The 17,015-nt window shown below is 48.2% G+C and overlaps 1 protein-coding gene across 2 annotated transcripts in view; it reads left to right on the top strand.

Moving 5' to 3' along the window:
* The first annotated feature begins 3,493 nt into the window (after positions 1-3,493).
* The window catches only part of LOC149429401 (axin-2-like), a 40,631-nt gene continuing 27,109 nt past the window's right edge, over positions 3,494-17,015 (top strand). The window contains exons 1-2 of one of the 2 annotated variants that reach the window (XM_089666451.1): positions 3,494-4,056; positions 9,219-9,251. Coding sequence is in view for 1 of the 2 variants with exons in the window: in XM_089666449.1 (XP_089522575.1) it covers positions 4,038-4,056 (19 nt within the window). In the remaining variant the exon portion in view is untranslated. The remainder of the gene's footprint in view (positions 4,057-9,218; positions 9,252-17,015) is intronic. The other variant, XM_089666449.1, reaches the window with a different exon arrangement.

Below are 17,015 nucleotides of genomic sequence, written 5' to 3'. Positions count from 1 at the left end.
TAGTACTACCTCTCTATATGTCACCTAGAAGACCTCATCCTACATACGATCATTGATGATTGGTCCTATAGACATGTACAGGTATGGTACTACCTCTCTATATGTCACCTAGAAGACCTCATCCTACATACGATCATTGATGATTGGTCCTATAGACATGTACAGGCATAGTACTACCTCTCTATATATCACCTAGAAGACCTCATCCTACATACGATCATTGATGATTGGTCCTATAGACATGTACAGGCATAGTACTACCTCTCTATATGTCACCTAGAAGACCTCCTCCTACATACGATCATTGATGATTGGTCCTATAGACATGTGCAGGCATAGTACTACCTCTCTATATGTCACCTAGAAGACCTCCTCCTACATACGATCATTGATGATTGGTCCTATAGACATGTACAGGCGTAGTACTACCTCTCTATATGTCACCTAGAAGACCTCATCCTACATACGATCATTGATGATTGGTCCTATAGACATGTACAGGCGTAGTACTACCTCTCTATATGTCACCTAGAAGACCTCATCCTACATACGATCATTGATGATTGGTCCTATAGACATGTACAGGTATGGTACTACCTCTCTATATGTCACCTAGAAGACCTCATCCTACATACGATCATTGATGATTGGTCCTATACACATGTACAGGCATAGTACTACCTCTATGTGTCACCTAGAAGACCTCCTCCTACATACGATCATTGATGATTGGTCCTATAGACATGTACAGGCGTAGTACTACCTCTCTATATGTCACCTAGAAGACCTCCTCCTGCATACGATCATTGATGATTGGTCCTATAGACATGTACAGGCGTAGTACTACCTCTATATGTCACCTAGAAGACCTCATCCTACATACGATCATTGATGATTGGTCTTATAGACATGTACAGGCATAGTACTACCTCTCTATATGTCACCTAGAAGACCTCCTCCTGCATACGATCATCGATGATTGGTCCTATAGACATGTACAGGCGTAGTACTACCTCTCTATATGTCACCTAGAAGACCTCCTCCTACATACGATCATTGATGATTGGTCCTATAGACATGTACAGGCATAGTACTACCTCTCTATATGTCACCTAGAAGACCTCCTCCTGCATACGATCATTGATGATTGGTCCTATAGACATGTACAGGCGTAGTACTACCTCTATATGTCACCTAGAAGACCTCCTCCTGCATACGATCATTGATGATTGGTCCTATAGACATGTACAGGCATAGTACTACCTCACTATATGTCACCTAGAAGACCTCATCCTACATACGATCATTGATGATTGGTCCTATAGACATGTACAGGCGTAGTACTACCTCTCTATATGTCACCTAGAAGACCTCATCCTACATACGATCATTGATGATTGGTCCTATACACATGTACAGGCATAGTACTACCTCTATGTGTCACCTAGAAGACCTCATCCTACATACGATCATTGATGATTGGTCCTATAGACATGTACAGGCGTAGTACTACCTCTCTATATGTCACCTAGAAGACCTCATCCTACATACGATCATTGATGATTGGTCCTATAGACATGTACAGGCGTAGTACTACCTCTCTATATGTCACCTAGAAGACCTCATCCTACATACGATCATTGATGATTGGTCCTATAGACATGTACAGGTATGGTACTACCTCTCTATATGTCACCTAGAAGACCTCCTCCTACATACGATCATTGATGATTGGTCCTATAGACATGTACAGGCGTAGTACTACCTCTCTATATGTCACCTAGAAGACCTCCTCCTGCATACGATCATTGATGATTGGTCCTATAGACATGTACAGGTGTAGTACTACCTCTCTACATGTCACCTAGAAGACCTCATCCTACATACGATCATTGGTCCTATAGATATGTACAGGCGTAGTACTACCTCTATATGTCATCTAGAAGACCTCATCCTACATACGATCATTGATGATTGGTCCTATACACATGTACAGGCATAGTACTACCTCTATGTGTCACCTAGAAGACCTCCTCCTACATACGATCATTGATGATTGGTCCTATAGACATGTACAGGCGTAGTACTACCTCTATGTGTCACCTAGAAGACCTCATCCTACATACGATCATTGATGATTGGTCCTATAGACATGTACAGGCGTAGTACTACCTCTTTATATGTCACCTAGAAGACCTCCTCCTACATACGATCATTGATGATTGGTCCTATACACATGTACAGGCGTAGTACTACCTCTCTATATATCACCTAGAAGACCTCATCCTACATACGATCATTGATGATTGGTCCTATAGACATGTACAGGCGTAGTACTACCTCTCTATATGTCACCTAGAAGACCTCATCCTACATACGATCATTGATGATTGGTCCTATAGACATGTACAGGCATAGTACTACCTCTCTATATGTCACCTAGAAGACCTCATCCTACATACGATCATTGATGATTGGTCCTATAGACATGTACAGGCATAGTACTACCTCTATGTGTCACCTAGAAGACCTCATCCTACATACGATCATTGATGATTGGTCCTATAGACATGTACAGGCGTAGTACTACCTCTCTATATGTCACCTAGAAGACCTCATCCTACATACGATCATTGATGATTGGTCCTATAGACATGTACAGGCGTAGTACTACCTCTCTATATGTCACCTAGAAGACCTCCTCCTACATACGATCATTGATGATTGGTCCTATAGACATGTACAGGCATAGTACTACCTCTCTATATGTCACCTAGAAGACCTCATCCTACATACGATCATTGATGATTGGTCCTATAGACATGTACAGGCGTAGTACTACCTCTATATGTCACCTAGAAGACCTCCTCCTACATACGATCATTGATGATTGGTCCTATAGACATGTACAGGCATAGTACTACCTCTATACGTCACCTAGAAGACCTCCTCCTACATACGATCATTGATGATTGGTCCTATAGACATGTACAGGCGTAGTACTACCTCACTATATGTCACCTAGAAGACCTCATCCTACATACGATCATTGATGATTGGTCCTATAGACATGTACAGGCATAGTACTACCTCTCTACATGTCACCTAGAAGATCTCATCCTACATACGATCATTGATGATTGGTCCTATAGACATGTACAGGCGTAGTACTACCTCACTATATGTCACCTAGAAGACCTCATCCTACATACGATCATTGATGATTGGTCCTATAGACATGTACAGGTATGGTACTACCTCTCTATATGTCACCTAGAAGACAACATGTTAAGCAAGCCATAGATGGATGGAAAATCGGAAGAAACCTCGAGTCAGTAGACCGATTGTTCGATTTTCGTATGGTTCATGTGGTTACTGTGACAGTTGATTTCCTTTTCAAGGTCTAAAGTCAACAAACATGTTGGAAATCTTTTTTCGGATGAACAATTTTCCAATCTTTTGCAGGTCAGTTGTTTGAAGAATAATGATGTGGCCATGAACAGTAGGAATAGTCGTAGGAATCGATTGGAAAAAACAATGTTTACTGTTGCAGATGAGCAGAAACAATGATTAGGCCGTGGCATGTTAGATCCAAAGAACGTTTACATTTTTGTTTGAATTTTCATTTGTTTTTGTATTCATCTATGGCCAGCTAAGCACATGATGACTGATGAGCGGCTGTATAGTCTGTAGAGTGCTCTGTGTGCCCAAAGGGCTCCGGGCTTCCACACTGATCTATGAAGAAGGACAATGCGGCTATTGTCCATCCAATGCGGCTATTGTCCATCCACCATCTAGTCCTTGAAGGGACCCTGTCCTGTTCTGTGGGGCAGAAGAAATCATTGCTGACTACGTACAGAAAATTCCCTGTACCCCAACCCCTCGTCTGTGGAACTTGAGATTGTCGGGCTGATGGAGGGACATCTGACAAGACAACCGTCAGGGTGGAGAATGTGACCGTCTGTCCTGGGAAGAGGGGACCCCAACACCACAGTGGCAGCAGGTCCAGGTCTGGAGGGAAGCCATACTGGAGGCCGATGTATTTATCACAACAAAGTAAGTCATGCCAATTATTACTCATTTATGGGTTCTGACATCACTGTCCTGAAGATATAAGGTATATAATACAGGAGTGACATCACCACTCTATACCCCTCCCCCCCAACTGTCCTGGATTCTGCAGGACTGTCCTGGAATTTCAACACAATTCCAGCACCTCAAAGATCCATGCTGTGTCCTGGAGCCCCATGTTGTGTCCCAGAGCCCTATGCTGTATTAGTTCCAGCAGTGATGTGCCTCTCTATAGTCTCAAAGGGATGGAGAGAGCATAGTCCTGACCCCTGCACTCTGCTCTATGCTGTATATTACATAGTCCTGACCCCTGCACTCTGCTCTATGCTGTATATTACATAGTCCTGACCCCTGCACTCTGCTCTATGCTGTATATTACATAGTCCTGACCCCTGCACTCTGCTCTATGCTGTATATTACATAGTCCTGACCCCTGCACTCTGCTCTATGCTGTATATTACATAGTCCTGACCCCTGCACTCTGCTCTATGCTGTATATTACATAGTCCTGACCCCTGCACTCTGCTCTATGCTGTATATTACATAGTCATGACCCCTGAATCTGCTCTATGCTGTATATTACATAATCCTGACCCCTGCACTCTGCTCTATGTTGTATATTACATAGTCCTGACCCCTGCACTCTGCTCTATGGTGTATATTACATAGTCCTGACCCCTGCACTCTGCTCTATGGTGTATATTACATAGTCCTGACCCCTGCACTCTGCTCTATGGTGTATAATACATAGTCCTGACCCCTGCACTCTGCTCTATGTTGTATATTACATAATCCTGACCCCTGCACTCTGCTCTATGCTGTATATTACATAGTCCTGACCCCTGCACTCTGCTCTATGCTGTATATTACATAGTCCTGACCCCTGAATCTGCTCTATGGTGTATATTACATAGTCCTGACCCCTGCACTCTGCTCTATGTTGTATGTTACATAGTCCTGACCCTTGCACTCTGCTCTATGTTGTATATCACATAATCCTGACCCCTGCACTCTGCTCTATGTTGTATGTTACATAGTCCTGACCCTTGCACTCTGCTCTATGTTGTATATCACATAATCCTGACCCCTGCACTCTGCTCTATGGTGTATATTACATAATCCTGACCCCTGCACTCTGCTCTATGCTGTATATTACATAGTCCTGACCCCTGCACTCTGCTCTGTGTTGTACATTACATAATCCTGACCCCTGCACTCTGCTTGTTGTTGTATAGTTTGCAGTTAGTGAAGTTCTTAGACTTGGATATAGTGTTCTCTCCATGTATAGTGCAGGAAATGTGTATTTGCTCCCCTGCTGATGCTGAACGTTCGCCCCTCACACAGAAATGATCGGTCTAACAATGGAATGTTCGCCCCTCACACAGAAATGATCGGTCTAACAATGGAATGTTCGCCCCTCACACAGAAATGATCGGTCTAACAATGGAATGTTCGCCCCTCACACAGAAATGATCGGTCTAACAATGGAATGTTCCCCCTCACACAGAAATGATCGGTCTAACAATGGAATGTTCGCCCCTCACACAGAAATGATCGGTCTAACAATGGAATGTTCGTCCCTCACACAGAAATGATCGGTCTAACAATGGAATGTTCCCCCTCACACAGAAATGATCGGTCTAACAATGGAATGTTCCCCCTCACACAGAAATGATCGGTCTAACAATGGAATGTTCGCCCCTCACACAGAAACGATCGGTCTAACAATGGAATGTTCGGTGTAACACTGAGAGACAGAATACAACAACAAATTCAGCAGAAATGCGTCTAACAAATGATGACGGATCTGCATGTTCATGAGGGAAAGAAGGATTTGATCCCTTTCACAAAACATGACTTAGTACTTGGTGGCCAATCCCTTGTTGGCCATCACAGAGGTCAGACGTTTCCTGGAGTTGGCCCCCAGGTTCGCACACATCTCAGGAGGGATTTTGGCCCACTCCTCTTGGCAGATCCTCTCCAAGTCATTAAGGTTTGGTGGCTGACGTTTGGCAACTCGAACTTTCAGTTCCCTCCACAGATTTTCAGTCGAATGAAGGTCTGGAGACTGGCTAGGCCACTCCGGGACCTTAATGTGCTTCTTCTTGAGCCGCTCCTTTGTTGCCTTGGCCGTGTGTTTTGGGTCATTGTCATGCTGGAACACCCATCCACCACCCATTTTCAATGCCCTGGCTGAGGGAAGAAGGTTCTCACCCAAGATTTGAGGGTACATTGCCCCATCCATCGTCCCTTTGATGCGGTGCAGTTGTCCTGTCCCCTTAGCAGAAACCCCCCCAAAGCAGAATGTTTCCACCACCATGTTTCACAGTTGGGATGGTGTTCTTGGGGTCATAGGCAGCATTCCTCTTCCTCCAAACACGGCGAGTTGAGTTGATGCCAAAGAGCTGGATTTTGGTCTTCTCTGACCACAACAATTCCCACCAGTCCTCCTCGGCATCATTCAGATGTTCAGTGGCAGACTTCAGACGGGCTGGACATGGGCTTTCTTGAGCGGAGGGACCGTGCGGGCACTGCAGGATCTCAGTCCTTGTCGGCGTAGTGTGTTACCAATTGTTTTCTTGGTGACTGTGGTCCCAGCTGCCTGGAGATCATTGACAAGATCCTCACGTGTAGTTCTGGGATGATTCCTCACTGTTCTCATGATCATTGACACTCCACGAGGTGAGATCTTGCATGGTGCACCAGACCTAGGGAGACTGACACTTGTTTTGTGTTTCTTCCATTTGTGAATGATTGCACCAACTGTTGTCACCTTCTCACCAAGCTGCTTGGCCATAGTTTGGTAGCCCAGTCCAGCCTTGTGTAGGTCTACCATCTTGTCCCTGACATCCTTGGACAGCTCTTTGGTCTTTGCCATGGTGGAGAGTTTGGAATCTGATGGTTTGATGGCTCCTGTGGACAGGTGTCTTTTATACAGGTAACACAATGAGATTAGCAGCACTCCCTTTAAGAGACTGCTTCTAATCTCAGCTTGTTACCTGTATGAGAGACACCTGGGAGCCAGAAATCCTGCTGAATGATAGGGGATCAAATCCTTCTTTCCCTCATGAACATGCAGATCCGTCATCATTTGTTAGACGCATTTCTGCTGAATTTGTTGTTGTATTCTGTCTCTCAGTGTTACACCGAACATTCCATTGTTAGACCGATCATTTCTGTGTGAGGGGCGAACATTCCATTGTTAGACCGATCATTTCTGTGTGAGGGGCGAACATTCCATTGTTAGACCGATCATTTCTGTGTGAGGGGCGAACATTCCATTGTTAGACCGATCATTTCTGTGTGAGGAGCGAACATTCCATTGTTAGACCGATCGTTTCTGTGTGAGGGGCGAACATTCCATTGTTAGACCGATCATTTCTGTGTGAGGGGCGAACATTCCATTGTTAGACCGATCATTTCTGTGTGAGGGGCGAACATTCCATTGTTAGACCGATCATTTCTGTGTGAGGAGCGAACATTCCATTGTTAGACCGATCGTTTCTGTGTGAGGGGCGAACATTCCATTGTTAGACCGATCATTTCTGTGTGAGGGGCGAACATTCCATTGTTTGACCGATCGTTTCTGTGTGAGGGGTGAACATTCCATTGTTAGACCGATCATTTCTGTGTGAGGGGCGAACATTCACCATCGGGGGGGGGGGGGGCAAATACACATTTCCTTCACTGTATGTGTATATACAGGGTATACAGTATAGTGTTCCCCATGTATGTGTATATACAGGATATATAGTGTTCTCTCCATGTATGTGTATATACAGGATATATAGTGTTCCCCATGTATGTGTATATACAGGATATATAGTGTTCTCTCCATGTATGTGTATATACAGGATATATAGTGTTCTCCATGTATGTGTATATACAGGATATATAGTGTTCTCCATGTATGTGTATATACAGGATATATAGTGTTCTCCATGTATGTGTATATACAGGATATATAGTGTTCTCCATGTATGTGTATATACAGGATATATAGTGTTCCCCATGTATGTGTATACAGGATATATAGTGTTCTCCATGTATGTGTATATACAGGATATATAGTGTTCTCCATGTATGTGTATATACAGGATATATAGTGTTCCCCATGTATGTGTATACAGGATATATAGTGTTCTCCATGTATGTGTATATACAGGATATATAGTGTTCCCCATGTATGTGTATATACAGGATATATAGTGTTCTCCATGTATGTATATATACAGGATATATAGTGTTCCCCATGTATGTGTATATACAGGATATATAGTGTTCTCCATGTATGTGTATATACAGGATATATAGTGTTCCCCATGTATGTGTATATACAGGATATATAGTGTTCTCCATGTATGTGTATATACAGGATATATAGTGTTCTCTCCATGTATGTGTATATACAGGATATATAGTGTTCCCCATGTATGTGTATATACAGGATATATAGTGTTCCCCATGTATGTGTATATACAGGATATATAGTGTTCTCCATGTATGTGTATATACAGGATATATAGTGTTCTCCATGTATGTGTATATACAGGATATATAGTGTTCTCCATGTATGTATATACAGGATATATAGTGTTCTCCATGTATGTGTATATACAGGATATATAGTGTTCCCCATGTATGTGTATATACAGGATATATAGTGTTCCCCATGTATGTGTATATACAGGATATATAGTGTTCTCTCCATGTATGTGTATATACAGGATATATAGTGTTCCCCATGTATGTGTATATACAGGATATATAGTGTTCCCCATGTATGTGTATATACAGGATATATAGTGTTCTCCATGTATGTGTATATACAGGGTATATAGTGTTCCCCATGTATGTGTATATACAGGATATATAGTGTTCTCCATGTATGTGTATATACAGGATATATAGTGTTCTCCATGTATGTGTATATACAGGGTATATAGTGTTCTCCATGTATGTGTATATACAGGATATATAGTGTTCTCCATGTATGTGTATATACAGGATATATAGTGTTCCCCATGTATGTGTATATACAGGATATATAGTGTTCCCCATGTATGTGTATATACAGGGTATATAGTGTTCTCCATGTATGTGTATATACAGGATATATATATATAATGTTTGTTCTGGTCCTTTAGGTTGATGTACGGTGGACTGTCTCTCACAGCCAGGTGATTATGGGGCGTGTTGTGGGTACAAGGCGTGTTCTCAATGTAAGGTGTACACAATACATAGGCTCAGGCTCTAACCATACACCTTTAAGCTACACCCAGTATTTAGCACATTGTAGCCACTCCCATATTTGGCGTGCCGCGCTCTGCGTGCCGCGCTCTTTGTGCCGCGCTCTGCGTGCCGCATGTCTTCTCTTTCCCATGGTGTCCCTCTTCTTCAGGTTCCATGGTTGGGGGATGGTACGGGATTTCATACATTGTGGTCAGCCTAGAGGTGGTCAGTATCCTGTGACGGGATCTTCTGCTTTGGACCAGTAAGCGGGGTGTTCTATAAGTCTGGGGTGCCTGTTCCAGGTAGGGGCCCCGGAGCCCATGGTAGAAGATGTGACCTGTCATTGGGTGACTGTCCTTTTCTTGTGGATTTCTGTGTGGAGGGAAGTATGATCAACACCTTGGATAACAGAGCTGGGAGATAGCTCTCCATACAGAGCCGTGTCCCCGGGGGGTCACTGTATCTGAATGAACCCAGAGCACAGTGACAGTCCCAGGTGATGTCCGAGGTGTGTACCTTCACCCATGACATCCGTCTGTGTCTGCCAGCGTGATGACCTCTTGTCACAACTCCCATATGGTGTGGTCACTCTGCACCAGGCCAGAAGAAAGGCCATGAGGTCAGATCCTTCACAACTTCCACCACATTCCAGATATTTCCAGTATGGCAGACATGGCAACTGAGCCAAAGTCCAGCCAGTGTGCTCCGGAATTAGTCGACTCTCTGGGTCGGGCTGCATGTCTTGTCACGTGTTTTGGTGCTGTATGTCCGCCATGCAGTGGCGTGGTCAGGACTAGAAGACGTTGGATGGTGCTGTATGTCCGCCATGCAGTGGCGTGGTCAGGGCTAGAAGACGTTGGATGGTGCTGTATGTCCGCCATGCAGTGGCGTGGTCAGGACTAGAAGACGTTGGATGGTGCTGTATGTCCGCCATGCAGTGGCGTGGTCAGGACTAGAAGACGTTGGATGGTGCTGTATGTCCACCATGCAGTGGCGTGGTCAGGACTAGAAGACGTTGGATGGTGCTGTATGTCCGCCATGCAGTGGCGTGGTCAGGACTAGAAGACGTTGGATGGTGCTGTATGTCCGCCATGCAATGGCGTGGTCAGGACTAGAAGACGTTGGATGGTGCTGTATGTCCGCCATGCAGTGGCGTGGTCAGGGCTAGAAGACGTTGGATGGTGCTGTATGTCCGCCATGCAGTGGCGTGGTCAGGACTAGAAGACGTTGGATGGTGCTGTATGTCCGCCATGCAGTGGCGTGGTCAGGGCTAGAAGACGTTGGATGGTGCTGTATGTCCGCCATGCAGTGGCGTGGTCAGGACTAGAAGACGTTGGATGGTGCTGTATGTCCGCCATGCAGTGGCGTGGTCAGGACTAGAAGACGTTGGATGGTGCTGTATGTCCGCCATGCAGTGGCGTGGTCAGGACTAGAAGACGTTGGATGGTGCTGTATGTCCGCCATGCAGTGGCGTGGTCAGGACTAGAAGACGTTGGATGGTGCTGAGACCAAGGAAGGCGCAAGGAGCCTGGTCACGTTCAGAACATTAGCAGGCCGGCTGTGTTCCAGTTCAGCTGGGTGATATGTTTCTGGCTGGAGTGTCCCTTTAAAGCAGCACAGACCATGAGGAAGCTGTGGATGGAGATGACTGACCGATGAAAGGCTTCCATAATGACCAGCACACAACGTGATGAAGGGACGGGAGCCACGCTTGATGACCTCCGGCCGCACTGCACATCTGACGCCAACTGTGGACAATTAGGAGCGGATTGTATCTGAGCTGTTTGTGGCCCCGGGCTCTGGAAACACGCTCACTTAGAGATCCGCGCGGCTTTGAAGTGGAAGGAGAAGCAGAATTCTTGGGGCAATCATCCCTTTTGGAGGAGTTTGAAGATAAATTGGAGTCAAGAGCACAACTTTGTGTTAGACCCATTATAACGTGACGATTTCATTTATTGTGTCCGAGGGGCCGGCTCTGGGGCCACCATCTCAGAAGAAAATGGATTTAACTCTTTTTCAGCCACAGACGCTGAGATGTTACAAGGTAATGACGTGTCAGCGTGCTGGAAATTTCCTCCAGGATCCCTTCCCAATGGATGGCATTCAGGAGGGGAGCAGTTGAAAGTAGTATTGGTGGCTCCAGAGATTGGTACAGATTTGCCAGTCCCCGGATCTCTGCATACAATTTCCCTGAAAACATCCCCAGTAAAATGTCCAGCACGCTGGATGATTTTTGGACAATGCTGGATTATTCCAACTAGTGAAGGCCCAGATCTAGTGGGGTGCAGGAGTGGGCTGTGCCCTCCAAATTTTATTTGTTCCCTCCCCCTCAAGAGTGCATTCACTAATCCATGAGACTTGATGGGGACAACTGATGTAGCGGGGCACCCTGATGGGGACAGTTGATGTAGGGGGCACCCTGATGGGGACAGTTGATGTAGGGGGCACCCTGATGGGGACAGTTGATGTAGGGGGCACCCTGATGGGGACAGTTGATGTAGGGGACACCCTGATGGGGACAGTTGATGTAGGGGACACCCTGATGGGGACAGTTGATGTAGGGGACACCCTGATGGGGACAGTTGATGTAGGGGGCACTCTGATGGGGACAGTTGATGTAGGGGGCACCCTGATGAGGACAGTTGATGTAGGGGGCACCCTGATAGGGACAGTTGATGTAAGGGGGCATCCTGATGGGGACAGTTGATGTAGGGGGGCACCCTGATGAGGACAGTTGATGTAGGGGGCACTCTGATGGGGACAGTTGATGTAGAGGGCACTCTGATGGGGACATTTGATGTAGGGGGCACTCTGATGAGGACATTTGATGTAGGGGGCACTCTGATGGGGACATTTGCTGTAGGGGGCACTCTGATGGGGACAACTGATGTAGGGGGGCACTCTGATGGGGGCAGTTGATGTAAGGGGGCACTCTGATGGGGACAGTTGATGTAGGGGGGCACCCTGATGGGGACAGTTGATGTAGGGGGCACTCTGATGGGGACAGTTGATGTAAGGGGGCACTCTGATGAGGACATTTGCTGTAGGGAGCACTCTGATGAGGACATTTGCTGTAGGGGGCACTCTGATGGGGACAACTGATGTAGGGGGCACTCTGATGGGGACAGTTGATGTAGGGGGGCACTCTGATGCGGACAACTGATGTAGGGGGCACCCTGATGGGGGCAGTTGATGTAGGGGGGCACTCTGATGGGGACAACTGATGTAGGGGGGCACTCTGATGGGGACAACTGATGTAGGGGGCACCCTGATGGGGGCAGTTGATGTAGGGGGCACCCTGATGGGGGCAGTTGATGTAGGGGGCACTCTGATGGGGACAGTTGATGTAGGGGGCACCCTGATGGGGACAGTTGATGTAGGGGGCACTCTGATGAGGACATTTGATGTAGGGGGCACTCTGATGGGGACAACTGATGTAGGGGGGCACTCTGATGGGGGCAGTTGATGTAAGGGGGCACTCTGATGGGGACAGTTGATGTAGGGGGGCACTCTGATGGGGACAACTGATGTAGGGGGCACCCTGATGGGGGCAGTTGATGTAGGGGGCACTCTGATGAAGACATTTGCTGTAGGGGGCACTCTGATGAGGACATTTGATGTAGGGGGCACTCTGATGAGGACATTTGCTGTAGGGGGCACTCTGATGGGGACAACTGATGTAGGGGGGCACTCTGATGGGGGCAGTTGATGTAAGGGGGCACTCTGATGGGGACAGTTGATGTAGGGGGGCACTCTGATGGGGACAACTGATGTAAGGGGGCACCCTGATGGGGGCAGTTGATGTAAGGGGGCACTCTGATGGGGACAGTTGATGTAGGGGGCACCCTGATGGGGACAGTTGATGTAGGGGGGCACTCTGATGAGGACATTTGCTGTAGGGGGCACTCTGATGAGGACATTTGCTGTAGGGGGCACTCTGATGGGGACAACTGATGTAGGGGGCACTCTGATGGGGACAGTTGATGTAGGGGGGCACTCTGATGCGGACAACTGATGTAGGGGGCACCCTGATGGGGGCAGTTGATGTAGGGGGGCACTCTGATGGGGACAACTGATGTAGGGGGGCACTCTGATGGGGACAACTGATGTAGGGGGCACCCTGATGGGGGCAGTTGATGTAGGGGGCACCCTGATGGGGGCAGTTGATGTAGGGGGCACTCTGATGGGGACAGTTGATGTAGGGGGCACCCTGATGGGGACAGTTGATGTAGGGGGGCACTCTGATGAGGACATTTGCTGTAGGGGGCACTCTGATGAGGACATTTGATGTAGGGGGCACTCTGATGAGGACATTTGCTGTAGGGGGCACTCTGATGGGGACAACTGATGTAGGGGGGCACTCTGATGGGGGCAGTTGATGTAAGGGGGCACTCTGATGGGGACAGTTGATGTAGGGGGGCACTCTGATGGGGACAACTGATGTAGGGGGCACCCTGATGGGGGCAGTTGATGTAGGGGGCACTCTGATGAAGACATTTGCTGTAGGGGGCACTCTGATGAGGACATTTGATGTAGGGGGCACTCTGATGAGGACATTTGCTGTAGGGGGCACTCTGATGGGGACAACTGATGTAGGGGGGCACTCTGATGGGGGCAGTTGATGTAAGGGGGCACTCTGATGGGGACAGTTGATGTAGGGGGGCACTCTGATGGGGACAACTGATGTAGGGGGCACCCTGATGGGGGCAGTTGATGTAGGGGGCACTCTGATGGGGACAGTTGATGTAGGGGGCACTCTGATGAAGACATTTGCTGTAGGGGGCACTCTGATGAGGACATTTGCTGTAGGGGGCACTCTGATGGGGACAACTGATGTAGGGGGGCACTCTGATGGGGACAACTGATGTAGGGGGGCACTCTGATGGGGACAGTTGATGTAAGGGGGCACTCTGATGAGGACATTTGATGTAAGTGGGCACTCTGATGGGGACAACTGATGTAGGGGGTCACTCTGATGGGGACATTTGATGTAGGGGGCACTCTGATGGGGACATTTGCTGTAGGGGGCACTCTGATGGGGACAACTGATGTAGGGGGGCACTCTGATGGGGGCAGTTGATGTAAGGGGGCACTCTGATGAGGACGTTTGATGTAGGGGGCACTCTGATGGGGACAACTGATGTAGGGGGCACCCTGATGGGGGCAGTTGATGTAGGGGGCACTCTGATGGGGACAGTTGATGTAGGGGGGCACCCTGATGGGGACAGTTGATGTAGGGGGGCACTCTGATGAGGACATTTGCTGTAGGGGGCACTCTGATGGGGACAACTGATGTAGGGGGGCACTCTGATGGGGACAACTGATGTAGGGGGGCACTCTGATGGGGACAGTTGATGTAAGGGGGCACTCTGATGAGGACATTTGATGTAAGGGGGCACTCTGATGGGGACAACTGATGTAGGGGGGCACTCCGATGGGGACATTTGATGTAGGGGGCACTCTGATGGGGACATTTGCTGTAGGGAGCACTCTGATGGGGACATTTGCTGTAGGGGGCACTCTGATGGGGACATTTGATGTAGGGGGCAGTCTGATGGGGACAACTGATGTAGGGGAAACTCTGATGGGGACATTTGATGTAAGGGGGCACTCTGATGGGGACAACTGATGTAGGGGGGCACTCTGATGGGGACATTTGATGTAGGGGGCACTCTGATGGGGACATTTGCTGTAGGGGGCACTCTGATGGGGACATTTGCTGTAGGGGGCACTCTGATGGGGACATTTGCTGTAGGGGGCACTCTGATGGGGACATTTGATGTAGGGGGCACTCTGATGAGGACATTTGATGTAGGGGGCACTCTGATGGGGACAGTTGATGTAGAGGGCACTCTGATGGGGACATTTGATGTTGGGGGGCACTCTGATGGGGACATTTGATGTAAGGGGGCACTCTGATAGGGACAACTGATGTAGGGGGGCACTCTGATGGGGACATTTGATGTAGGGGGCACTCTGATGGGGACATTTGCTGTAGGGGGCACTCTGATGGGGACAACTGATGTAGGGGGGCACTCTGATGGGGGCAGTTTAAATAGGGGGCACTCTGATGAGGACATTTGATGTAGGGGGGCACTCTGATGAGGACATTTGATGTAGGGGGCACTCTGATGGGGACATTTGATGTTGGGGGGGCACTCTAATGGGGACATTTGATGTAAGGGGGCACTCTGATGGGGACAACTGATGTAGGGGGGCACTCTGATGGGGATATTTGATGTAGGGGGCACTCTGATGGGGACAATTGATGTAGGGGGGCACCCTGATGGGGACATTTGATGTAGGGGGCACTCTGATGGGGACATTTGATGTAAGGGGCACTCTGATGGGGACATTTGATGTAGGGGGCACTCTGATGGGGACATTTGATGTAGGGGGGCACCCTGATGGGGACATTTGATGTAGGGGGCACTCTGATGGGGACATTTGATGTAGGGGGCACTCGGATGGTAACATTTGCTGTAGGGGGCACTCTGATGGGGATATTTGATGTAGGGGGCACTCTGATGGGGACACATGATGTAAGGGGGCACTCTGATGGGGACATTTGCTGTAGGGGGCACTCTGATGGGGATATTTGATGTAGGGGGCACTCTGATGGGGACACATGATGTATGGGGGCACTCTGATGGGGACACATGATGTATGGGGGCACTCTGATGGGGATATTTGATGTAGGGGGCACTCTGATGGGGATATTTGATGTAGGGGGCACTCTGATGGGGACACATGATGTAAGGGGCACTCTGATGAGGACATTTGATGTAGGGGGCACTCTGATGAGGACATTTGCTGTAGGGGGCACTCTGATGAGGACAGTTGATGTAGGAGGCACTCTGATGGGGACAGTTGATGTAGGAGGCACTCTGATGGGGACAGTTGATGTAGGGGGCACCCTGATGAGGACATTTGATGTAAGGGGCACTCTGATGGGGACATTTGATGTAAGGGGGCACTCTGATGGGGACACATGATGTAAGGGGGCACTCTGATGAGGACATTTGATGTAGGAGGCAGTCTGATGGGGGCAGTTGATGTAAGGGGGCACTCTGATGGGGACACATGATGTAAGGGGGCACTCTGATGGGGACAGTTGATGTAAGGGGGCACTCTGATGGGGACAGTTGATGTAAGGGGGCACTCTGATGGGGACACATGATGTAAGGGGGCACTCTGATGGGGACATTTGCTGTAGGGGGCACTCTGATGGGGACATTTGCTGTAGGGGGCACTCTGATGGGGACATTTGATGTAGGGGGCACTCTGATGGGGACAACTGATGTAGGGGGCACTCTGATGGGGACAACTGATGTAGGGGGCACTCTGATGGGGACATTTGATGTAGGGGGCAATCTGATGAGGACATTTGATGTAGGGGGCACTCTGATGGGGACATTTGATGTAAGGGGGCACTCTGATGGGGACATTTGATGTAAGGGGGCACTCTGATGGGGACAGTTGATGTAGGGGGCACTCTGATGGGGATATTTGATGTAGGGGGCACTCTGATGGGGACACGTGATGTAAGGGGGCACTCTGATGGGGACATTTGATGTAGGGGGCACTCTGATGGGGACATTTGATGTAAGGGGGCACTCTGATGAGGACATTTGATGTAGGGGGCACTCTGATGGGGACATTTGATGTAAGGGGGCACTCTGATGAGGACATTTGATGTAGGGGGCACTCTG

Source organism: Staurois parvus, unplaced genomic scaffold (genome assembly GCF_062004578.1).
Source record: "Staurois parvus isolate SC_StPar_1 unplaced genomic scaffold, SC_StPar_1.0 ptg002717l, whole genome shotgun sequence".
In the NCBI taxonomy this organism is placed as follows: domain Eukaryota; kingdom Metazoa; phylum Chordata; class Amphibia; order Anura; family Ranidae; genus Staurois; species Staurois parvus.
Note: the sequence above shows the minus strand (reverse complement) of the source record. Positions and strands in the feature narration are given on the sequence as shown.